The sequence below is a fragment of the Rhodamnia argentea genome, chromosome 10, assembly GCF_020921035.1.
Source record: "Rhodamnia argentea isolate NSW1041297 chromosome 10, ASM2092103v1, whole genome shotgun sequence".
Taxonomy (NCBI): domain Eukaryota; kingdom Viridiplantae; phylum Streptophyta; class Magnoliopsida; order Myrtales; family Myrtaceae; genus Rhodamnia; species Rhodamnia argentea.
The window spans coordinates 2411446-2437334 of NC_063159.1; the positions used below are offsets into that span (position 1 = coordinate 2411446).

Consider the following 25889-nt stretch of genomic DNA (forward strand, 5'->3'; position numbering starts at 1 on the left):
TCCGATCGCCCTTGCGGCCACATCCAACCACCACCATCCACCTCGTCGTCCTCCCTCCAACCCCCAAGCCACCGCAAGACCGCCGACAGCCGCTACGAAGTCACGAAACCGCCGTGAGCAGCTCCCCCTGTTTCGGACCCGCCTATCCCGCTTTAACCGACTCACTGTTCCGCCACCTCACACCATCGTCCGTCGTCGTCGCTGCTCCCTTCCGCCATCTTGCGAGCCCCCCAACCCAAACCGACTTTCCCCCAACTCATGAGCCACCCGAAATCCTCGAAGCCGCCCCAAAACAGCCTCGTTGTCCACTCCCCTATTATGGCCGCCCCTGCACCGCCCCGCTCGACCACATTTCACTTCCGGCCGCCACTATTTTAGCCACCGACAACCACCGGCCACCGTCCCGAGCCTTGTGCCGCTATCTCGAGGTGTCGCCAAGTCCTTCGGACCATCTTTGACCGAGTTGGAAGCCCAAAGTTCTAGTGGGCGCAAGTCATCAATCATCGCCATTGGGCCGAGCCAAGTTCAATGTCGTCGCCGCCCCGATTGAGACCGCCCGAGCTAGTTCAATAGTGAGTTAGCCCCTAACTCTCGGTTAGAACGCTAATTGCGTTTGGAATCAAATTAATTAACTAATTAGGGTGTTTAGGTAAATTAATTATAGTCGGACTAGATAGAAATATGGTTTAGGCTAAATGACCATAATTAGTTAAGATTAGTTGATTAGCTAAGTTGTTTGTGGCTAATTGGTGATTAGAACCGATTGAATTGATTGATTGTATTGATTGATCGCGAGCGAGAGATAGGTCAGAGGCGAGCGCCGGACCGGCTATCAACTGGAATTGAAATTGTGATTAAAAATCGATCGATCGCAATTGATTAATTGATTCTCGAATTGTTGGATTTGAATGCCAAAATTGACTGTTGATTGCTGTGGGGGTCCGATTAGAGGTTAATCTTCCCAAATTGCTTGAATTGTCATTCGATATAATTATGCATTTATGTGACCACGTATGATATCAAATTGCATGATTTTACACGAAAACGGCCTTGGGCCAAGTATTTAAACATGAGAGTATGAGCATTCAACCTAATTCAAAGAAATGAATTGGTTAGTTGTCGAAGTACTTGAGTAGTCACATGATTGGATAATTCCGACAATCATTGTCTTACGGTTGGTCGGTCCCGGCAATCATTGTCTTTCGGTTGCTGGATGCGCATCAGTCATTGTCTTCTAGCTGTTCATTTACCGGTCGCAGCTTGTGAAGAGCCGAAGCCTTTTAAAAATTCATGTTAATTTCGTGTCGTGTCGACAATCATTGTCTTCCGGTTAGTCGAGCGGAGTCCCATGGACTATCAAAAGCCGTCGCCGGAAGTAAGAGACGATGTCCGGTCTTGCCGGGAGAGCACTAACCGACTAGTGTGTTGGACCTATGAGTCATATCTGATAATAAATGGACTACACGTGGTGTCATGTGCATGCAAGTGCTATGATGTTTTGTCAATGGATTGAATTGGTTTTGTTGATTTGATTGTTGAGTCGGGTTTGCATCGCACTATGTGTGGCCTAAAGGATAAGTTTGCATGTAGTTGAAATATCTGCTCTATGATGATGTGATTGTATGTTAGGATGTCTGAGATGTTAGGACGTCTGACCGAATCAACGCCCTAACCGGGCTTAGGCGTTGACTCACCGAGATTTATTTCTCACCCCGGTGTTTAACCATTTCAGGTCCCGAGTGATGGAGCCGTGGATGCTTGGGCATGTTTGTTGAGTAGTCTTTTGGGAGTAGATGAGGGTTTAACCCTACATAACCGCATTTCTTTTTGAGGTCCTAGATAGCCGCCCCGAAGTATGAGATTGTATATGACTGTGTGTAGCTACGTAGGGTTAAAATTCATCTCCTCTGACTTTATTAATGAAATTGTCTTTGGGAAATGAGTGTGATGATTTTCCTATTGTACTATCCCGTTGATCTTGTTTTTTTAAGAGAGTTGCACGTTTCGCATGCGCCGAAATTTTATAGGTCAATAGTGTACTTGGGACGCTATCATTCGTGACCTGAGACGAGTTTGGTAGAGATGTCGCGGGCCCGGGGATCGGGGCGTGATAGCTGAAGAGTCAAGATTTCGGTCTTTTATGTCACTATTGCATTCTTAGTAGGGTGATCCATTCTAGGGTGGGTTGGTTCCGGACCTAAAAATTAGAACATAACATGTTATAACCGTTTCTTAGTTTTTTAAACCTGGAACTTGCCCTATTTGCTTGGAACCTATTTTGGAACCTACCATATTAATCTGGTCCGATTTCAAGGTCTACTCGAAAATATGTTTTTCTTTAGTTCTTTTTTCTGGTTTCATTATTTTGAGCAAAATAAATGAGTACTAAGAATCATTATCCGCCAAAGCAACAATCCCTAAGACAAAAGGCAAAAAGAGTTGCCATGTTGCTAAGTCACAACTGTTGAGATTAGATTTTAGGGGAAAAACACATTGTAGTTTGATTTTTTTAAGACATCAAACCGGTACCATAATTGATCTGGTTCTCGAGTGGGTATTCACTCGAAACCGAGGATCGGACCTGTTCCAATTGGTTCCAAAGATCTGGGACAAGTTCCAACACGAACTGGTCCTCGAACGTGTTTTTCGGATGGCCTGGTCCGATTGCATACCCCTAATTTGTAGTTTCTAGGTCTTTATGAGTTTTAATTGTGTTGCCGACTTCGCGAGTCAAAGTTCTAATATCTAGGTGTTTTATTGCATTTGTTGGTTCCTAAGACTTTCATGTGTTTTCTAGCTCCTATGACTTTATTAGTTATATGTCCTAAGTGTTTTTTTTTTTTTTATCTAATGTCCTAAGTGCCAGTTTCTCTATAAAAGAGGCAAATCCTCATTTGTAAGTAGCGAAGATTTGATGAATAAGAACATATGAGATTTTTCTCTGTATGAGTGAATATCTTTGCAGAGTGGATAACTCCTATTCCGATTTCCTTATCCTTGGAAAGTAAATTACTCCTCAATGGTGAGCCAAGAAGCGCTTTACCCTCGGCTGGTGTTATTTTTTAAGTTTTGGTGGTGAGTTTCTCATATTTCGAAGTCCTCTAACCTTAGCGGCTGTTTCGTCCTATAAGCCTCGGTAGTGAACTTCGTCTATCACAATCTTTATCCTTGGTTGGTGACACGTCTTTTATGACTCAGTAATGATCGAATTCTATCTTGCATTATGGGTGGAGACGTCTAGATTTTGCGATCGGAATGACCCTTCTATGCTTAAGTTAGAAATTGGACAAAGAGAGAGAAAAAATTATGTGCAATTCGGATCGCATTCCAGAGTACCTAACCTATTTCTCGGCTTCTAAACGGCTGTAAATAGAGTCACCCTCACTAGTCAGGTCAGCGTTGATAGAATGGTCATTATGACAAATCGAAATACATGGTGATGGGTGTAATATATCGTGGCGGTTTAACTTTAAGGCCTCAATCTAAACCATCGATCATGACTCTAACTGACAATTAGTACTCTTTTCTCTTGCCCTTTTCATCTCGACCATTGATTTGTGCGGTGACTTCTAAACTCGTTCCTAGCCATTGATCTTTTCGAATAGTCTAATCTCATCCGTCCATCTATGCTCCTTTCGCTTGCCAAATCACTGTTAATGGTCTTGGGACAATCGTCTCAAAATACATTTCTCGGAATTCCTAAGTCCTTGGACTGTTGAACATATCCGCTGCGGTTGATGGTGGGACTCTAGCCCACAAAAGCGTATCTCACTCCCGTGAAGTCAATCTTCTCAGTTCCCCTATCCCTAGATCTGTTACCGCCCCAAATTTTGTACCCTTTTTTCTTTTAAGAAATTAGTAAGATCGACGTAAGGTTTATCGAGAGTTGACCTTGGTTGACCTGCGAAATACAAAGCCCAAAACACATTTCAAACAAACACACAAAAAATAAAAATAAAAAATTTTACTCGTTAAAACGAGTTTTTTGACACACATATCGCCACTAGAAACGACAATTGATTTTTTACGCTTTGAGATCAGTCGCCCATCTTTCACAATATCAAGAAGTTTGCGATTCACCGATTTCGATCGAACATCCCGAAACTGGGGATCACAGGGGTCCCAACACAAAAAAAAGAAAAATAAAATAAAATCGAGTCATACAGATGACAAATGGGAGCAAACTTAGGTCAAACCGTTCTATACACGAAAAGGGTCATAGAGTCCAAAACCATTCCTAGAGATATTGGAATCGAACGAAAACTTCCAGACCTCTAAGTTGCGTGGTAGTCGATTATGTATGGAAATGATAATTCACAGAAATGACGCTTGGTTCATAGTCTTGAGGCTTAAGCCCCGTGGTTGAAATCTTCGGCCTATGATTTCACAATTTCACCTAATAACATTAGGCTTGTTGGAGAGCTCTTCACACGACCATTCCAACGGCGCCAAGATCACACGAGTTGGATTTTGGACGGAGGAGATGCAAGCCCGAAAAGAGCGAGCCTCGGCTCGAGGCGTACACCTCATCTTGAGATGGAAAAACAAAAATGGTGAGTCAATTTCTCTTGAAATCTCTCAAATTGAAGTCATTTCTCTTGTTTTCGGTTGTTTTGTATTAGTGTGAATACCGAAACTGTCACGCTGTCAAGATAAGTCCCGCTCCCTCATTTTCATATGCATTTACAAATGCAAGCTAAGACGTCAAGATGCTTGTTGAAAATCATGAGATTTAAAATACGTTGTTACATCCGTTTGAATAGTGAAAAAAAAAAAAAAGAAAAAAAAAACCTCATGTTCTTAGGCCGTTACAATGGCAAAATGAAACCTCAAAAGCCTAGAATAGGTCGTGTTGCTGCCTGTATGAATAGGTAAAATGCATAACTTAGGAAGTCGTAATGCCGAAATAAGATCTCGAGTGAAACGATTCGTGGCTTTTGTGATGTTGGCTGCCATGCGAAATGTGATGGAATGCATGCCACTATTGTTATTGATAAGTAAACCATTCGGTATAGAAGGATGGAGGTGGCAAAATGGGTCTAGAACCCATATTCAATCCATATTTAATGATGGTGGGTCAAAAATGGGTTGGCTTAAGTGCTTAAGTGTGTCATAAATTGGTTACTTAAAAACTTAGTGGGTCCTAAACAAGTTTTAAATTGGACCATAAATGGATTAACTAAAACATCTATCTCAAGGGAGTTATAAATAAGTTTTGCGAATATTTGAATTTTTTTTTAAATTTTAATATTTTATTCTCATTTTATTGTTTTTCTTTTCTTCCTATCTTCTTTTTCCTCCTACCTTGGCTGCCAATGGCCGGCGACAGCCATCGGCGAGCTCAACTCTCCTAGATCTAGCGAGCCTCGAGCTCGTCGGCCCCGGGCGAGCTCGGGCTCACCTAGATTGATCGAGCCTTGAGCTCACCTAGATCGACCGACCATTTGCGAGCTCAAGGCTCGGCCGATCCAAGTGAGCCGAGCTCACCCGAGGCCGGGGAGCTCAAGGCTCCCAAATGCTTGCAAGCATGAGCTCGCCCGAGACCGGGCATCGCTTGCTAAGGGCGGCCTAACAAGAGGAAAAAGAAAATAGGAAAAAAAGAAAGAAAAATAAAAAAAAGGAAATAAATATTAAATTATTAAAAAAATTGAATATTTTTAAAATACTAAAAAAAAATTCATTTATGACTCACTTAAAATCCGGCGAGCCTCGAACTCATCGGAATTGGCCGTGTCTATGGTTAGTTACCCGCCATTGCCGAGGCCCGACGACCAATGGAGAAAAGAGGAAAAACGAAAAGAAAATTTTTAATTTTTCTAGAGATTATAAAAATTATCCATAATGTTTTAAGAATATATTTTTTCAAAATTTATAAGAAAAGAATTTTTCTAAATATAACTAAATATTAAAATAATATGGGTCGAATAGAATATGGGTCAGGTCGGATGTAAGTCGTTAAATTTGTACTATATGAAAATGGGTCAAAACAGGTTAAATAGGTCAATATGGATCGGACCATATTCTACCCAACCCAAATCAGACCCAACCTATCCGTTTGACACCTCTAGAAGAGATGCAAAGTGATTCATATGTGGAAGTGCTACATCAGAACACCATGTTATAAAAAAAGACAACCCGTAGGTTATGCATTTTGAAATCAAACATGATTTTGTTTATGTACCTTGCATCTAGTTTGCTATGTCATGCTACTTGTGATATAACAATTCTTGCAACATCAATCGTCACATTTATCATAGTTATTCACTAACTTCATAGCAACCATGAACACCGTAGCTGTCGTTAGGGGTGATTTATTTCCGATCCGTCCAGTTCCCCCAAGGAACTGTAAACCGGACCAGTGGTCCCGGTTTCTAGTTTTCAAACCCGGGGATTAGACCGAAGGTACCTAGAATAAATTCTATCCAGTCCTATTTTCTGGTGATCCAATAGAACCGATGAACCCTGTATATATTGACACCTAAATTTTGATTTTTAGGAAGATCGTTCATTTAAGCATAAAATGAGAATTAGTTACAGTTCTCACAAAAATAATTTCTCATGCATTGTATATTTTTCGTTAGTCATACGTGTCATTTACATCTAAGATAGTGATGAGTCAATTGAGCTTAATTTTGATAGGCGATGGGATCAAAGACTCAGTCTAAAAGTTTCGCCTAGAGTTAGAGAGGGTGCCAAATTTGCCTAAATTAGTTGGACTTGTTCTTGGGCTCGATTCAATTCATTTAAGCTTGAGTTTATTATTGAGGTTTTCAATTTAATATCCATTATTTAGAAGGAGTCTTATTTGAGCCCAAAACAAAAACAAACCTATGATGGAAAATTTGAATGGGACGTAGATACATGGCAGCCGAAATTTCCATGTAGGTTTGGACCCCGATTTAAGTTCAATTTCGTTTATTTTATAAGGCCTTTGGATGATCATTTACCTGATTGAAGGCCAATCAAGCTTAAGATCCCATCTCAAGCCCACGAATGAGGATATGTTCAGCCACTTCCATCATCACATGCCTTAACCGAGGATCCGATGAAATTTAGATAGGTTGAGCTCTTCAAATTTTGAAAAATTTGATTAAATTAGGACTCTTGCTTTAGGTAGAGTTTTAGTAGATGCGGAAACTCAAAATCTAACGGTCAAAAAGCAATCCTACTTGCATTAGGAGTACTAATCCTATGGTCACAATTATTTCCTATCTCGACTAGGATTGGTGCACTAAAGTCTATAAAAGGAGCTCGTCACACAAGGCAAAAAAAGAAAAGGGGAGAATTTTCGGCAAAGATTATAGAGCAACTGAGAGTCTGATTGTCTCTTTCGAGGTTGATACAATTCTCTTAAAGCCAAACCATCATACGCCTACTCCGTCAAGTCGTAGCCTCAAACTCCACCGGTCCTCCTCCGCACACGACGTGACCTCACCGTCCGGCGTCGTTCTCCACCATCCAGCAACCTCATGAGCAAGCCCTACTCCCCGCCGATCGGTCCCGCTCATCATCTACCACCGCAGGAGCCGTTGCATATCAAACTGAGCTGCTGTCCAGCTCTTTGGCGCTACTGATCCAGCATTGTACGAGGGTTGTTTGGCTTAGGTTTTGATTAACAACTGGTGACTAACCTGTGTGTCACTTTGTGCAAGAATCTCTTGAAGTTTAGAAGTCAATTCAAGCTTGAACAGCGGCTATTTCGAGCAAGAATCAACACTGTGAGTGTGTTGGAGTTTTTGCATAAAAGGTACTTTTTCTTCAGTTTTTTTTATTGCAATTCAATGCTCGTTAAATCGATAATTTACATGTGTGTTTGCCATCACATGTTGATTTACAATTGAAAGGAATTTTTTTCATCAACTTTTGTTCAAAGCCGAAAACTTGTTCTGATCATGAGAGTTTGGCCGTAAAATTGTTTGAACGATTTGAGAATTGTTCGACCTTAATTGGAGGACTTTTTTTTTCTCACATTAAAATTGTTCATCACCTTTTTATGACTTAAACTAGATTGTGAAAAGGGTTTCATGAACTAAAAGTTGTAGTCTTGGGTACATGTACATCTCTTTGGCCGAGCCTATCATATGTCGTGGATGAGTTTACGTCGGGATACTCACCTTTGAATCGGTTGGATGCTTGAATGCTCTGGGAAAGTGATTTTAATTCAATTGGAACTTGTCTTTTCTTAAATAAAGGTTATTCCTCAATGATCGTCGAGTTGCATTGAATAAAAAATCAGAACTTTATGGCATGAGCATGGAATTTTTGGCACGTAGGCAATCCGTTTGATCGAACGGTTTAATGTGAGTGGAGGATTAATCTTTTTCGCTACGTTGGTTGACTGGAACTTATCCATTGGGTGCTCGATCACAACCTCGTGTTGTTGATAGGAATTTGTGATTGTTCGATGTTATCTCCTAGTATGAATAAAGATTTAATCAAATTGAAATTTTATCTGATTTGGCTAAATTAGATAATTTTTTACTCATGGATACATTTTTTTGAGCTAGTCGTTATCTTTAACGCATGCGAAACGATTTGGATGTTATATGTTGTTATCTTATCTTATCTCTGGTTGGATTGAATGTCTATCTATTTTTTTTATGAGGATTATCTAAAATTAAATTTTCAAATCTCAAAGATAATTTCTCAAATTAAAAATTGACTGAATTTTTGGATAAGGAAAGGTAGATCCCCAATCTCATAATTTCGGCCACCCCTCTAATTTTCGAAATTTCAAGCTCAATTGATTCATTTTACTTTATTTTTGTCGTGCTTGTTTGTTTTGATTTGTTATAAAATTTGCACAATTTTAAATAAACATGCCCATAATATATGCTCCCCTTTGTGCCTAGACCCGTCGGAAAAAAAATCGCACGCCTTAGCCACGATCTCGTGGAATGGGATGGTGATTTAGTATAGAAATTCGTATTCTGCCTTTCAGCAAAAGGAACGTTATTTTTCTACACACATATCCACATACTGGTTCGAATCCTCGAGGATGTAGCGGATAAAATCTCGCTCTAGCCCAAATCTTTGGGAACAAGAGGATTTTCGAAAAAAATCGAAAATTAAAAGGTATTATGGGCATTTTTGTTTAATTTTGTTCAGATTTTTTATTGCTTTTGAATGTTTTTTTTTATTACCGAAAATATAAAAGAAAAATCATCCTTTGGACGCATAATATATGGTCTCATATTACATTTTTTCAAAAAAATCAAAATCATTCAAATCACATCGATCAATCAAAAAGGGATTTTTCATGACATTGGTACTAAAAGGGCATTAATTTTTCCAATTAATGTAACCAAGTCCCCAGACTCATTCTTTCCGGTTCGTAGAGATAAATTAGTTCTCCCGCTATTTTATATAGGTTTCTAATCAACCTACCGTAAATGATTAGTGGCGGCTCCGATTAAATATTTTCTCATGAATAAACCTAAGTTGCGATTCAGTAGGACTTGGAAGGGTTCAAATTAGGTTAGTTAACCCGATAATTCGTTAGCCTAAATTTTAGGTCGCGACAGTATATACGGGCGTGATTTTTTTAAGTCATACAACATGTCACATTTCTCAATGAATATATTTCATGTATGTGTTTTATGTTTTTCTACTAGTTAGGGTTTGAAAAGATTTTGGGTTTTTGAGTTCTCAATAATTATGACTTACTTAATCATGAGGATTGAATTTTAATCAACAAAATTGACAGTTCGGTTGGGAGGTCCGATTCTCCCCGTGGAACTAGGAATCAAACCGCCTAATTACAGGTTCCAATTTTTGAAATCGGGAACAGGACCCGTGCTCTCGAAACCGTATCAAGCGGGCCGATTGGTCTGGTCCGGGCGATTCTTGGTTCGGTTGGGCCGCCTTGCTTATCCCTAGCCGTTGCAATGGCAGCAAGCCCCCACAGCCTACATACTCAGCATAATGGCCGCGAAAATTTCTCCTACCATTATCCCGCCTATCCTCTAATGAATTGTATTCCTTTTGGGAAAGTTTGGACATCGGTTTAGTCCGCGTTGCCGAGGTACGCTTATGGGACGGTTGGCCATTGGCTTAATTCCCGATCGGTGCCACTTCGTCAATCGGAACCTGTTTCGTCTTCAAGCCGAGAAGTGATCACCTTCGGTTGTCATTCTATAGCTTGTTGAGATGCCCTTCCACGGTCGGGAAAGAGGCCCCGCCTTCCAATCTTCGTAGGCGAGATGGTTATCCCCAATGCTGTTGTTACTAGATGTCACGTTCCCACGATCTCCGGTCGATACCGACGCAGTGGAAACGAGGAAATAAACACAAGTCACCGCTCGCAAGCACACAAAGCGCAACACACACGAGGCTCACAGAGTTTGTCAGTAGTCAATAGGTAAGCTGAATTATATGAAAGATGAAGCATAATTCAATACGCGGGACAAACCCGAAAAGTTGGAAACCACGTCTAGTAAGCTTTAATAACAAAATAATATCACTGACTAGAATCCGACTCCGAGTGATATCAACCAAGATATCCTTAGTAAGTCTAAAACCTAAAGCAGAAACAATAAATTCAGAGACTCTATAGTAACTGATTGACATATATATATAAGTATCAAATTTATGGTTGCATGTGACTTATCTTCCAACAACAATAGCTCATATCTAGGCAATGTGCGATCAAAATGCTTCTAAAATTTATCATCCCCACCTTGCCTCCGATACCATTAACAGTAGCCCATCCAGATGCCGCAAAATATTGTTCGCGCTGGTCGCAACTCGTGTACTAGTGCACGGTTTTGAAATGCATAATGCTAATTGAAGTTTGTGCATGACGTATCTACATTTACAAGAGTCCCTATCTAGCCGGAATGGGATCGGAGACGAATATGAAATCTAATACAAACCCAAACAGATTTTTTTTTTTTTTTTGGTAATTTGGTGCAAAAAGAAAATTTTGTAATCGAGAATGGTATGGGTTTATTTTTCCAAAGCAAAAGATCAAAAGCTTTATTCTCCGTTTCGCATTTATAGATCCTACAATAAGGGGTAAAAGTTACTCGCCAATGGCAGACGTTCTTAGAGTCAATCATACTGTGAACGAATTTCTATGCATGGTTATGAGAAAAGAGGAAAAACTAGAGTGATCTAGCCTTATTATGCTTGGGAAAAACTCGAGATGAACTGTAAGTAGAGAGGTTATATTACTGGCAATTTTCGATCAGACCATTAACCTGAACCCGTAGTAGCAGATCACATGAAGCAGCCAAAGATCATGTACATCGTCCTAGAAGAGACACCACACGCGTATATGTACACAAAATCCTCCATACATCCATTGATACTGTTTGTGTTGAGTACTCTGGAAACTTGAGGAGACCTCCTTTATCAGGTAATAAAGGAAAAAGAAGAGTAACATGTAGTATCTTCAAATACCGAAGAGCAAAATTTATTAGCCCACGAATTACAAATGTCTGCAAAAAGTAGAGGTGAGCATGGTTCCGGAGTAGAATTTGAAACCTGGATACGGATCGGTGGGGAACCCGTATATTTCTAGGTTCCGAGGTATGGATGGTAGGTTTTAAATTCCGAAAATTGGAGAACATGTTCTAACGGGTAGGTTCTAGGTAGGTAGAACATGGAACCCGTAACAAGCTTTTGCGTTTTTCTTGGTAAATGTTTTCGCGATCCTGCAATATTCTATAGCATCCGATGATAAGTGTGTAATTTGGAATCACTAATCCGAGCTTTCATTTTCGGTAATATCTATGACTAAGACTTTTACTTTTTTAATGTTTCATATTTATTCGTATGTATAAATATAAGTTAAGATCAGTGATTATAGCAGCAAATTGTGGTTATTAAAAGTGATGATTCACTGCATAACGTTAAATTAAAAATATAGGTGGACTTACGAATATTATGGAACCTGTGACAGGTAGGTTCCAAATTCCAAACTTGTACGAAACATAAAACTGCTCACCCCTAGCAAAAAGCTCTATTGCTATCTCTCGAGGCAATCCATGTCGATGTAATGGAAGTGAGGGTCCGACAATAATGACAAAACGACCCAAATGGTCCACCCGTTTGCCAAGCAGAGTCTCACGAAAATCTTCCCTTTTCATATGGAACTCCAAATTTTCATGAGAGAGTCTGAAACTAAATTAGCAGATGGTACACAACTTTTGGCAGAAAATGTTTTCTCAAAGAGAGCACTGTAAAACCTGGAGAAAAAAGCACCAAACTGGATTTCCAGGTTATGCTCCTTTCCAATTGATCTGGTCCACATTATGCTTTCAGAACCTTTTCATTTTACAGCATATTCAAGTGTTTCTCATCAAGGCCAACCAACTAATTCAAGAATCAGAGAGACGGTGAGGGAGAGAAATTATTTTCTTGTTTATTTTGTTCTATAGCTAGATAATGCATGACTATGGAAGCCTTATCTACATAGCACTCCTTACCTCCTCAAATGGACATATAGTCAATCACCCATTATTATTTCCATCTCTTCTAGCTTTCTTGATCTCATCTCTAAGAATTGGCCGAAACAGCGATTCCACTTGCTCAGAGGAATCGAGATCAATCCGTTCTTTGCAGCGATCATCGGAGAAAGTGGACGATGATGACGACGAGAATTTCCGCTTTCTGGTCGGCTTGGGCTTCATCGGCGCAGGCGGGCATCGCGTCATTGCCGGGATTTTGTGGTCGGAGGATGTTGGAGTCCTGAATCCATCATTGTTCTCCCCATCTTCTTCGACAAGCTCATGTTCTTCTCGGAACGACGTCATTCCACACTCCTCCTCCTCCTCCTCCTCCTCCTCCTCTTCTTTGCTTGCTCCGATGGATTTCTTTGGGCTCGGATGATCAATCTTGAAGCCGACGTGGTCCAAGGGGGAAATTTGGGCAATCTCATAGTCGAACTCGAACCGGGTATTCTTCAAATTGTCGCTTCGGATCGTTTCTTGCTCATCTTTGGCAACAAGCTTCCCGGAACCATTGGACATTGTACAGATGATAAGAGAGGAAGCGTTTCGGATGAAGTTGGAGTAGCGGATGAAGAACGAACCAAGAAGACGTAGCTGGTGATGAGCACGAGGAACCGAGAGAAGTGATGGAGAGATCCCCAACGTGGTGAATGGATCACGCACACGATCACGAGATCAACATCTGAAACCGTTTGTTTAGTTAGAGAATTTTCTCAGACTTTTGACACTTTCTCAAGAGAGAGAGAGAGAGAGAGAGAGAGAGACGCTGTTGGCGAAGGATCCGATGAACTCATATGAACTCCTTTGCCTGTTTCTCTCTCGGTCAAAACTGTTTGTTTCCGCGGATGATTCTCTACGCTTACTTCACAAGTAAAAATAATTTCAAGCAACCAATAGTCATTTGAAAGCCAAAGAGGAAAAAAAAACATATGGTTGAGAAAAATGAGTATTATTCGAACAATTTAATAAAATAAAGGGATAAGTACACTAGAAGTCCTATAACTTGTCACGAAAGTACAATCGAGTGTTAAGACTTTCAAAATGTTCAATCAAGTTCTAAAATTTGTCACCAAAGTGTAATCAAGCCCTAAAATTTTCGAAAAGTGAAATCAATGGAAGGACTTGATCTCACCAATTTGACAAGTTTTAGTACTTGAGTGAACTTTTTGAAAGTTTGATGACTTAATTACAATTTCTGATAAGTTTTGTGACTTAATTACATTTTTCGAAAATTTTAGGATTCAATTACACTTTATTTCGCAATAAATTTTAGGATTTCCAGCGCATTTATCCCATTATGATATGTACCCAACAATGTTCACGAGATTATCTGCATGAGCAGTAAAAATGGGGGAAAAATGGTACAACTGAATTTTTTGCACTTAGCTTTCTTTATTTTTATGTTGAGTGCTAACTTTGATGCATCAATGCACGTGGTCGTCCTTACTTCGTGAGGACCACATGTTTGTCTCTATCCGAAATTTGCCCATCTAACATCTCATATGAAACCTACTCTAATATCAAACTTAGGATTTGTTGTTTGGCGGAAAATTTAGTGTTCTGCAATAACAAAACTTCACGAGAGTAGAAAATCCGATTCCAGCACGTGAGCACGCATTGTCAGTCCTAATTTTTTTTTTCTTCCAATCTCGTGTCAAAAATCACAGTCGTCATTAACGTGTCCTTGGGATGGATCAAATCGCATGGACGCTATAGGACACTTTATCCGTACTTTAAGAGACTATTTGTTTCAAGTTCTAATAAAAAAAAAGAGGAAAAAAAAAAGGTACTTGTTTCAATTTCCAGCAAAGTTAAAATATTATTCAAACTTCCAAATAATTATGAAGAAATTATTCGCGAATGTACTTGTCAACATTTGTATCTGGTGGAAATTTAAAAAAAAATACGTACTTTTATACTTTCTAGAAGCTTTTTCGGGCTTTGGATTCCTCCGGGTGGGGTCGGGGATGATTAGGTACATTCCCCACGGTTCCACCGGAAGCCAAAGACTTCGTGTACGAACAAAGGACCCCCCACCAAATCCGTTGGCCCGTCGTTTTCCAACTTTGCGATCCCTTTAAAAAAAAGAGAGAGTGTCGCACGGTTCGTAGGGTGTTTGACAAACGCCTCGCTGCAGCAGCTCATCATAACTTTTGGGCAGCTGTTTCATCCAACTTTAAGTCGTTGCCATTGGAAACATGTGTTGCTAAATTCACAAGTTATTATACTTGTGCCAATTCAGCCATAAAAATTTTAATTTGATAAATTCAATCATAATTTATTTTATGATTTGCTAATATAGTCCATCCGACCAATTTTGGCTAGAAATCGTTGATGTGAATAACGGTCATCCTAATTGGCATGGCTGATTTTGACGTAAATATTTTTTTTCAATCTTCTAAATTCTTTTGAATTTATTTTAATTTATTATTTGTTTACTTATTTTCTTTTTTCTTTTTTTCTCTTTTCCTTCTTCTTTTTTTTCCTTTCACTATGGCCGGCAAGCTCTAGCAACCCTCGCAAGAGCTCGCCAACCACTAGGTGAGGCCATCGCAGCTTGGGCTTGGCCACCTTGCCCGCATTTGCACCAACGACATGTGAAGGCGACCTTGCCTAAACCATTGCAACTACGGGCAAGGTAGGGTGAGGGCCGCAACCCTCGTCGGAACTCATGGGCCATAATGAAAAAAAAAAAAAACAAAGCAAGAGAAGAAAAAAAAAATAGAAATAGAAATTCAAAATGAATGGTTTGGAAAAAAAAAAATCCATGTTAGCAACGGCCGCCACGTAGAATGGCCAATATCCATGTCAAGAATTTTTGGCCATAATCGGCCGAATGGACTAGATTGGCAAATCGTCAAAAGGTTTAGGATTTAATTGGCACAGTTGAAATGTTTACTAGGTAATAGGAAATTGTGTGTAATGTAATTTCTTGTAAGCTATAAACATCTTTTTAAATAACTAGGAAAGTTATTTATTCTGAAGATAGGATTTGGAAATTATCTTTTTAAATTCAATAATCATTTTATAACCGTCATTTGTAGGCTATAAACAGTCACACGCATTCTTTGTAAAGGACCACAATCAATCACAGAACTCACCGTTCTATGCAAATTTATCTTTATCTTTATCTTTATTATTTCGCTATTTAAGTGTCTAGCCACAATTGCCTCCGGTCGTCGTATCTTTAAGTCCCTTGTCATTTGCTTTTCGTGTCCAAAATCAACAAAGGATTTTTTGCAACCTTTCTTGATTCATATTGATCCACCCATGTTCTTGGAAGATATTTCATTAACACATATTCACTGAAACATCCTTTTGGCATGTCTAGTGGGACATATTTGTTGATTGGAGGAGATTACTAGCGCAAGAACAAGAAAACAGTAAAATTCCGATAATGTTACCAGCAATAACAATCCATCACCACAAATCAACAATGAGTTTGCTTGATGTTAGAATTCGGCGCACAAGCCACAATGAATTAAAGCGTAAAAGTGAGAAAAGGAAATTGAGACATACGGTTTATCTTGATTCACCCTTAAATTAGGGTTACATCGAGCAAAGGACTCTATTGTAATTAGCACCACTCGTCTCTATGTTACATCCCTTCAGTACATGAGAAAGATATAATATTTAGCAATAGCTATTCATAGGCCCACACTCAAACTACCAATGAAAAAATATACGCTCAAACTATAAAATAGCGCTGCCCCCAAGATCTCTGCCAGAGCGGCCCTCTTGGTGAGCGGACCACGTGTCTTACTGTCTGTGAAGAACATGAACCATACCCCAACATTCTCTCACTTGATGAGTATTTCACATGCTTCTTTAAACTCATCATAGTCATACACCATTCAAGCTTTTCTACACTCATTGCCTTGGTAAAAATATATATACTATTCACTTGTGTGTCAACTTTCTCCAGTACTACAACATTTTCTTCCACTTTCTCTCGGACGAAGTGATATTGTATGTCGATGTGCTTTATTCTTCCACAAAATCCAAAATTTTTCTTCCACTTTCTCTCTACAATTTATTAAACTGTTTATTTATTTATCCCATCCTAAATTATCATATTCGAACTCTTATCCTCACCACTGAATGCAGTTTAAAAATGTATATGACCAGGGCTTCTTTTTTCAAAATTCTTTAACCTACAGATTAGGTGGATTCGAAGGGCTGTTTCCCTTGTTTCTCAAATTATTTGGCATTGTGTCTGGACGTTTGATGAATCCACATTTACCACGTCTGCTTCAAGCCACAAAAAGAAGAAGAAGAAGATATGTTTGCCAGAAGTACTAAAACTTGTCATGAAAGTGCAATTGAGTCTTAAAATTGCAAAAGGTACAATCAAGTCCTAAAACTTGTAAAATTAGTACAATCGAATCCTTCTGTTAACACTATCATTTTATATAACGAAAAATAGTGACGTGACATTTTTTTATATTATTTTCTCCCTTCTAAGTAGCTTTTTACAATTATTTTTTCTTAAATGGAATTTTTTATTATTTCCTTCTTTAAATTTTAGTTAAGTTGGATTAACAAATACAAAAGGCTAAAATTTGTTCTAAAAAAAGCTGAAAAAAAAAAAAAAGAACGTTGGGGGGCTCGTGAGTGCCACCGCTGCCACTCCTCATCACTAGAGGGGATGGCAGAGTTGGTGGCCCAAGGCAATGGTGGCCAACTCGCCAGCCATCGCCTGGGGTCGGTGAGACCTGCTCAAATCCGCCTTGCCCGGATCTAGGCACCCAAACCAGACCTGGGCAACGCCAGCCGAGGCAAGCGTTGCCGGCCATCACCCGGGACCGACGAAGCCTTACCCCAGCCTAGCGAGGGTCATCCCCCTTCCTACGGGTTATCCTCACGCCCCCAACAAACACCCCCGCCTCTATCAAATTTATAAACCGATCTCTCATGGCCTCGATTCCTCAAGAAATGAAGAGCAAGTGGCAATCATCGTCCCGACCACCGATACCAGGTGGAGAACAATACCAAACCAGTGGAGATGGAAAGAAGAAAGGGTGACGGCGGGCGAGCCGGGCACCCTCACTCGAGGCAAATGACCTCTACCGACCCCTTCGACAATGAGGAGTCGCAGCGGCGGCATCTACGAGCCTCTAATAATCTATTCTATTCTTGTCTTAAAATTCGAATTCAATTCTAATCTTTGTTGAATCTATGTGATCTACTATTTCTATTAAACCATTTGAAATGCATATCCCAGTTTTGCATAGCAGGATTATGAAAATCCACAAGAAGTGACCGAGCGTATGGATTCTCGTGAAGAGAAGAGCCGTGGGGGTCCCGCCCGGACCGTTCTCTCTTTTTTGCTTTTTTCTTTTCATTTTTTTAAAATAAAATTTTATCCTTTTATATTTGTTAATCCAACTTAAGTAAAATTTAAAGAAGAAAATAATTTAAAAAATGCCACATAAGAAAAAATAATAATTTTAAAAAGCCACCTAAGAGAGAGAAAATAGTTTTAAAAATGCCACGTCAGCATTTTTCGTTAGATAAATTGACGGTGTTAATAGAAGGAACTAATTGCATCAATTTGACAAGGTTTATGACTTGATTGCATTTTTTAAAGTTTTAGGACTCAATTATATTTTTACAAAAAAAATTAGGACTTCTAGTGAACATATAAAAAAAAAATTAACAAGTGTGAATTCCCCTATGGTAACTGTATCGCTCACGGTAGTTTAATATTTTCTTTGAGGTACAATATTTACCAAAATAAGTTATACAGTTTTTTAATGGCATTATGAAATATTGGGAACTACATATTCAGATGCCCATATTAACACTAATATTTTGGCTATTTCACGCAGCCATCTGTCGCATAGAAATTAAGGTTTGATCCCGACCCCTAAACAATATATCATTGACATGGTTTGCATTTGCATTATAGGCGTTAGGAACATTTTTCATTTAGTTTACATATTTTTTATTTTTTGTTCTGATTATTAGGTATTACCTGATTGTTCGTGCACTATCATAATCTCTCAAACATTAGTATTTCATTAGCTTTACCTTGATGGTTCTCCTCAAAAAAGGTCGTGATAGCCCCGTAATCTTACTTTGAGATCTCAAATTAAACGAAGTTGTCTAGCTATAGTGAATAATCAGTTTTGATGATCCAAGCTTGCCAATTTGATATTTGAATCACGAATGTAAGTAAACCGTAAAGATTTAAACGGACCGACTCATCGACGGATTTAAAAAATTAATATGTTTAATCCTTTTAAAATGGGCATATATTGACACCTAAAATTGGCTCGGGTATCAGAAAGTAGGAGGGTCCATAGAACATCGTGGGCTTGGGGATCCAGAACATTTAGAACGTGTCGGCAACCAAATACATGTCGTGGCCGATGCCCGAGGAGTGGAAGTATCAATGATACCACAAGATCAGTACGTAATATCAAAGTACAAGCAAAGTAGATAAGGCAGAGAATCAACCATTTACTGGATAAGATGAGCAGTTACCGAAGCATAGTCGAGTGAGGATATAATACATGAAAAATAATCGTTACCGACGATTATCCTTTGTACTCGGCTATAAGTAGTTGAAGAGGAATCTTTGTAAAGGATCCATAGTCAATAAAACTTATGAATTTCCTCATCATCCTTTCTTTACTGTTTCATTTGTTACCTTTATTGTTCAGGTTATTTCTTAACCGCATAGTTACTTCCCGTCCAGGATCATCACAAGAACTCGATTAAACATCAAAGCCGAAAATCTAAATCTTCAGTGAAAGATCTTTCGTCACGAATCATTTTTGGCGAAAAAGTAACCGTTTGTGCTCACCTAGTATTCCATTAGCTTTTTCTTGGTGATTCACCTCAAGAAAGGTTGCTACGTCTTTCCCGAACAAAAGAGAATGTCAGACCTAAGAACCTTGATTTACGCATATGAATTGGTCACCTTGCACACGTCACTTTGATTCCCTGAAATCTATTAAGGATGCTAGGTGCCCAAGCAACCGACTTACCTTCGAATTTTAAATAATCAACATAGGGATCAATTTGAATCTAGATTAGGTAAACCTAGGAATTGAAAATTTCAGGGTGCTACCAAGGTGTTAAACAAAAACTGCACATGTTTCGGGCTCAATCTAAGCCTATCTATTGGGCTTTGAGGAAAGCCCAGATAGTTTCCAAGCAGGTCCAATTTGAGCCGGCCAATGTAAATTGGAACTGTGACGACGAATGAGTATGTAATTTCTTCAATTAAGGACTCGAATCATGATGTGATCCGACAAAATGTCAATCCTCACTAAGTACGGTACAATATTAGTTTTTAATGGTTTTTATCGGTTAGGAAAATGAATTAATGACAATATTTCCATTATCAGTACAATATTTAGGCATTAGACTGATGTTAATTATGTAGCCATTTTTTGGTATGACCAAATTTGTCTAAGGTGTTCGACAAAAAAAAAAAAAAAGAATTTGTCTAAGGGGTGAAAACGATAAAAACTAAAAAAATATTTTTCAGAAATTATTGATTTTTTGTAATACGAACGGACTCGAAGCTAAAAGAATGGATGGCCAAACTCCAGGATCGATGGTATTTTTTATTTTTTTAAAGTGCTAAATTTAGGCTGGACAATGATGGACCATGAGCTCATGACTTAATCTTTAGCTAATTGGGGACCGTCGAAATCAACTTCTGACCAGAATTTGATTATTCTATTTTTGCTTCTCAGCAGATAAGGATTTTTCTACTTCTAGAGAGAAGTAAATTTTTGTTACTTCTTCAAGTAGTTCCAAAATTACTTCTGGAGTAAAAATGCTCCAGAAGTAGATAAATGAAATTAAGTAACCAAATAAATTTCTACTTTAGAAGTTGTGTTACCAAACGGATTTCTATTCCAAAAGTGTTGCCATGCGCGCCCTGAGCTGCATCTAATCCAAATCTCAGCTCGAAGGTTTTATGTAGTGGAGATTTGGTGCCAAAATAGGCATTAAGAGGGAGATAACGCGATCGAAAAAAAAAAATCAAAAAGTTAGTAAATTTCAAGATTTTTTTCAAAGCGGTAAGCACGATGGCCTTCCTCAATTACTCAAGGCCCGCAACTGTTAATGTTCACGCACTCCACAGGGCTTTTACTGGTTAATCGAAAGAAAAAGGGGGAATTGTTCGATCAGTGGTTAATATGCCGCATGGATGTTAATTCAATCTTAAGTTTTTAAATCTTGTCAATTTAATCTTAAATCTGCACAAAATTTCAATATAGTCTATCCGATCAATTTTGCCGAGAAATCATCGACGTGGTGGTTCAATCATCGTCGGTCGTCTTATGTTGCACGCTGCCAAGTTAGTGATTTTCGGCAAAAATTGGCCGAAAGAACTACATTAAAATTATGAGGCAAAAATGTCCATTTGTCGTTAAGGTTGAGACCATAAAAAAAAAATGATGGGTAATCTATTTACTTGTTATGCAAATTCAAGTTAAGACAAGATAACGTTCCCTTTTTTTCCAAAAAACAATCGTTTTTCTAGTACTAATATTATTGAATCTTTAATAATCTACTGAAAAGACCCATAATCAAAGTTTTAATTTTTTATAAGTTAAATAATGGAGCAGAATCACCGACGCTAGTGATCTATTCCAAGTGTTCTTATAAGTATCTTACGCTCGCTGCGATATAATGATTGAATCATGACTATTACACACCACCCAAAACTCGAAAGTCCAAGATCGGTGAGTCTGTCACCGCAACATATCCAAAATATTATCGATTAGGAAGTCCAAACAAGATATGCTATAGCTAAACAATGTAACACAAGCATCATCTAGATATTTGCTCACAATGTAAATTTTACTCATGATCTCGAAAAGATAGGCGATCCCTTTTGCATTAGACCAACAACCTTGGTGTTATCGAAGTCTTTATTTCATATAAGACCATATACATATGTAGGTGTGTATATAATGTCAAAAGTGGGTAAAATGGAGTTTTGCAATTGAGCCATACCAACAGAAACCTTCATTCCCTCTCACTTCCCTTGTCATCTAAATATGAAATTATAAACTTGTATCGCGTCATTAAATGAGTCCATTTATTCCTAATTAGCGTTGGAAACTACTGTCTCCTAATTGACTGTAGGGTAAGTGCCAAAAACATGCATCTTTTACCTTATGACCACTTCCCTAACTCTACTTTTGGTAATGCATTTTTCATGCCTCTCAACAACAACCCATCATGGTAATTGCGGATTGTACTTTTTGTCTATTCCGCTTCCCTCTGAAGCAGGAAGATTTGCTCTCGCAAATGTTAAACGTATGTTCATTCAATCTGTTTTGATTGTCTCCATACGGTAATGGTGTAGAGGAAGTCGAACCTCGGCGTGCCTTGTGAGATTTTGTGAGATCACTGTCAATTGTCCTAAAATTTTAAGCTGTTAGATAAAGACATGATTTAATATTTAATTACTCTAACACGCACCACCGCCGTAGTTACTGGAGAATGAATTTTTGGCGTATGCTCATCACCGACAATGATATGAGATCCAATGATCAAACGCTGATTACTTTGATTGACGGATACGTTCTTGCAAAAAGAGCATATACTTAACTCTGCTGGCGCTCTATTGGTCCTTCTTGTTTCATGAATTTGGTTTATTTTGCAGTATTCTGAGCTTTGCTCTGCTTCGATTTGATGTAACTTCTCATTTATGTTTTTGAGTAACGAAGATTCAAACTCAAAAGTGAGGTCGGATCTAACCGTTCAAGACCAGTAATGAAGTGTGGTGCAGGGACTATGATCAAGTGAGCACATGGATCTGTGGCCCCATTGGCGATACGTTCTCTATCGACCCCTGTACACCTAAACTTTCATTTGGATTTTGGTATTTGGGAAAGTATGTTGACCCACCCCCTCCACGATCGAGTGAGGCGTTCGGACAAGTTGGCTTCTTTTACTTTTCAGAGAAAGCGAGAGGACAAGCTGCATCGCAACTGACTGGCTCGTCCAAAGGAACAAAAGGCAAAAGAGAATATCACAATGCAAATAATCTAGAGTAATTCATTAATTTTTTTATAGGGTAAAAGTCACTAAAAACCCTAAACTTATATCCGTATGACACATTTACCCCAAACTTATATCCGTATGATATAGTTACCCACACTTTTTCTTGTGACACCAAATAACCTAAACTTGTATCCGTGTAATATATTTACATCGAACTTTTTCTTTGTGATAACAAAAAATCTAAACTTGTAGGCGTGTGATATATTTACTGCAAAATCTGGTGTAACTATGTAACACGCATATAAATTTAGGATTATTGGTGTCACAAAAAAAAATTGGTTAAATTTGTCACATGGGCAAAACCTTGGGTTTGTTGGTGTCACAAAAGAAAAAAACTTCAAGTAAATATGTCACATAGGTACAAATTTAGGGTTTTTGGTGTCACCAGAAAAAAATTTGAGGTAAATGTATCAAATTGGGCATAGTTTAGGATTTTTTTTTTATGGCTTTTTTCCTTTGCTATATCAATCGGCTTCCAGAATTCTCAAGCACCCGATTGGTCTCTTCGGGACATGGCAATCCCCGTCTCCCGAGCACCCATCGAGTAGACACACGGGTCTGTGCTCCTAAAGAGTGGCCTCAAAGGAATGTCCCAAGTGCACCAATTCAAATTCGAACTCGGGAGGCGGACAAATTCGTCCAGATAATATCTAGCACAATCGATTCCTATCTGTTAGCGATAATTAGGGATTTTGTAGGATAATTTCTTATATTAGAGAGATTTTTATAACTATGTTGATGGTTCGTATCTCTCAAGATCATGTGTATATCTTGATGGATATGTTGTCGTACATAGTTATCTAATAAAGCCTATAAATAGGCTCATGTATTCTATATTGAAATATATTGAAATTCCTCAATTATTATCTTCCAGAGCTAGGTTAGGGTTTTGCGTGGTTCTTCTACGCATAACTCGGTCGAGGTTAGGGCTTCGAATCGCTTCTTGGCGAAGCGGCGATGGAGCCTCGAGTGGGGAACAAGTTCCAGCTGGGTAGGAAGATCGGTGGTGGCTCCTTCGGAGAGATCTATCTTGGTACTAACATACATACAGATGAAGAGGTCGCCGTCAAGCTCGAGAACATCAAAACAAAGCAACCTCAATTGCTAAATGAATCAAAATTGTATCGGATCCTTCAAGGAGGAACTGGGATTCCTAACGTAAGATGGTTTGGCGTCGAGGGAGAGCACAATGTACTTGTGATGGATTTGCTCGGACCCAGCCTTGAAGATCTATTCAACTTCTGTAGTAGAAGGCTCTCCTTGAAGACGGTTCTGATGCTTGCGGATCAAATGATCAATCGTGTCGAGTTTGTTCACTCCAAGTCATTTCTGCACCGAGATGTCAAGCCAGACAATTTCGTGATGGGCTTGGGGAGACGTGCCAATCTGGTGTACGTTATTGACTTTGGTCTGGCCAAGAAATACAGGGACAGCTCGACCCATCAACACATCACTCGCAGGGAGAACGTAAATTTGACCGGAACCGCAAGATATGCAAGCGTGAACACTCATCTTGGCATCGAGCAAAGCCGGAGGGATGATCTAGAGTCTCTTGGGTACCTTCTTATGTATTTTCTAAGAGGGAGTCTCCCTTGGCAGGCATTGAAAGCAGGAACCAAGAAACAAAGGCATGAGAAAATTGGTGCGAAAAAGGTTTCTACCTCGATTGAGGCTTTGTGTCGTGGCTATCCGGCGGAATTCGCATCATATTTTCATTACTGCCGTTCGCTGCAATTTGATGATAAGCCAAATTATTCTCACTTAAAGAGACTATTCCGGGACCTCTTCATCCGCGAAGGTTTCCAATTTGATTATGTCTTTGATTGGACTATACTGAAATGTGGTGATAATTAAGGATTTTGTAAGATAATTTCTTATGTTATAGAAATTTTGATAATTATATCAATTATACGTATCTTTCAAAATTTTGCGTATCTAATGAAGCTTATAAATAGATTCGTGTATTCTAATTCAAAAGATATTGAAATATATCAAGATTCTTTACATTCTCTTTATATTATTTTAACGATATCATCGGAGCTCCTAGTTCATGCGGGTCCCACCACGAAACCCGGAACAGCATGATTGAGTAGCGGGGCCCAGTCGACGTCAAGTCATCATTCTTGTCGGAAAATGGATTTTGTATGGGAAGAAGGTGAACCATCCTTTTCGTAAATGCGTCTGCGAGTCATGTCCTTCGGGGAATCTAGAGTTCTGTCCCTTTAAATTGACATTACTTTTCGTGTTATTAGTCAATGGAATTGCAATTTTTGCCCCTTCCCCAGTTGGATTCGGACAATAGGTGATGTCATCATATTGAATTGGCATAAGATACTTTCTCTCACTGGTTCCACAACCACGACCATGGATCTTAATAAAGAGCGACATCGATTTGAAGTCTGATTCTTAAATAGGTAACAATCCTATTGGCTACGTTTGAGCATCTAAATTTCTAAACAAAATAAGACTGGATATGATATGATATGAAATTCGATGGATCGTGACAATAAAGCCAGCAATTTTTCACATTCTATCTTATTCATTATTTAATATAAACGGTATATCAGTGTAAATGAATCTAAAAAATGCACAAATGGAGATGGTAAAAATCTTTCACAACATTGTTGCCTACTTCAATTTCATTTGCTTTTTATTATTATTTTCCCACTCTTTTTCTAATTCTTTTTTTATTTCTTTTTTCCCCTTCATCATTTTCTAATATAATTTTATTAAATATTAAAATATACTAATACATCTAAACTACTTAATTACTAAAATATAAATACTAGGTATGATTATATATAACGAAATTATATTATAAAATAGAAATAATTTTAAATGTATAAATACGACAAATATAAACAAAATGTCGTTATTTTTATTTGTTAAATTGAATTTATATATTAGGATTCAAATATTATTTATATGTTGTTTTAATTGTATTAGTTTAAGAAGTTTGTTATTCGATAAATATATCTTTTAAATTTTGGATATAAGGGGCACACATGACAATAGTTCTATTTTCCTATTTTTCTATTTTTCTATTGGAACATGTTTGGAACAGCAATCTATTTGGTAACAAAATTTCATTTTTCTATTTTCGAAATAATTTTTTTGGCCCAGAAATGGATTTAGAACAGAAATAAGAAGTAATTTTTTTTATTTTTCTATTTCTTGAACATAAATAAAAATAAAAATTCTTCTCATGGTTCACTCCCTCTCGGGTATGGTCTCCCTCTCTCTCGTGTTCCTACTGCCGGTCACCCACCACTAATATCTAGTCTGAGGCCGGCACTCGCCGATTATCGTTCGTTGGCCACCATCCGTCTTCGAAAGCCTCTCTCGCATCCCTACCGCCGTTCACCATCCATTGGCCATCGGTCGCTTTTTGCT

The 25889-nt window shown here is 38.6% G+C and overlaps 2 protein-coding genes across 3 annotated transcripts; one reads left to right on the top strand and one right to left on the bottom strand.

Annotated features, from left to right (window-relative positions):
- Positions 1–3550: 3550 nt before the first annotated feature.
- On the top strand, positions 3551–24350 carry LOC115739879 (casein kinase 1-like protein 1). The gene is made up of 3 exons (XM_048271308.1): positions 3551–3562; positions 7845–7854; positions 23383–24350. Exon 3 carries the CDS (start codon positions 23454–23456, stop codon positions 24348–24350), a length of 897 nt encoding a protein of 298 aa, XP_048127265.1. The 5' UTR covers positions 3551–3562; positions 7845–7854; positions 23383–23453.
- Positions 11430–13258, bottom strand: LOC115739903 (cyclin-dependent protein kinase inhibitor SMR3-like). Of its 2 annotated transcripts, none has more exons than XM_048271747.1 (2): positions 12432–13258; positions 11430–11441 (listed from the first exon to the last, which is right to left on the bottom strand). In XM_048271747.1, the coding sequence occupies exon 1, from the start codon at positions 12972–12974 to the stop codon at positions 12456–12458; it is 519 nt and encodes a 172-aa protein (XP_048127704.1). In that variant the 5' UTR covers positions 12975–13258; the 3' UTR covers positions 11430–11441; positions 12432–12455. The 2 variants fall into 2 exon arrangements, with proteins under 2 accessions (XP_048127704.1, XP_030529062.1); XM_030673202.2 differs by lacking the exon at positions 11430–11441 and adding an exon at positions 12199–12270 and having other exon boundaries at positions 12432–13257.
- Positions 24351–25889: the final 1539 nt, after the last annotated feature.

Coding starts and splice junctions, on each gene's coding strand:
- LOC115739903 (XM_048271747.1), bottom strand. CDS start 12,974: ATGTCCAATGGTTCCGGGAAGCTTGTTGCCAAAGATGAGCAAGAAACG.
- LOC115739879 (XM_048271308.1), top strand. CDS start 23,454: ATGGAGCCTCGAGTGGGGAACAAGTTCCAGCTGGGTAGGAAGATCGGT.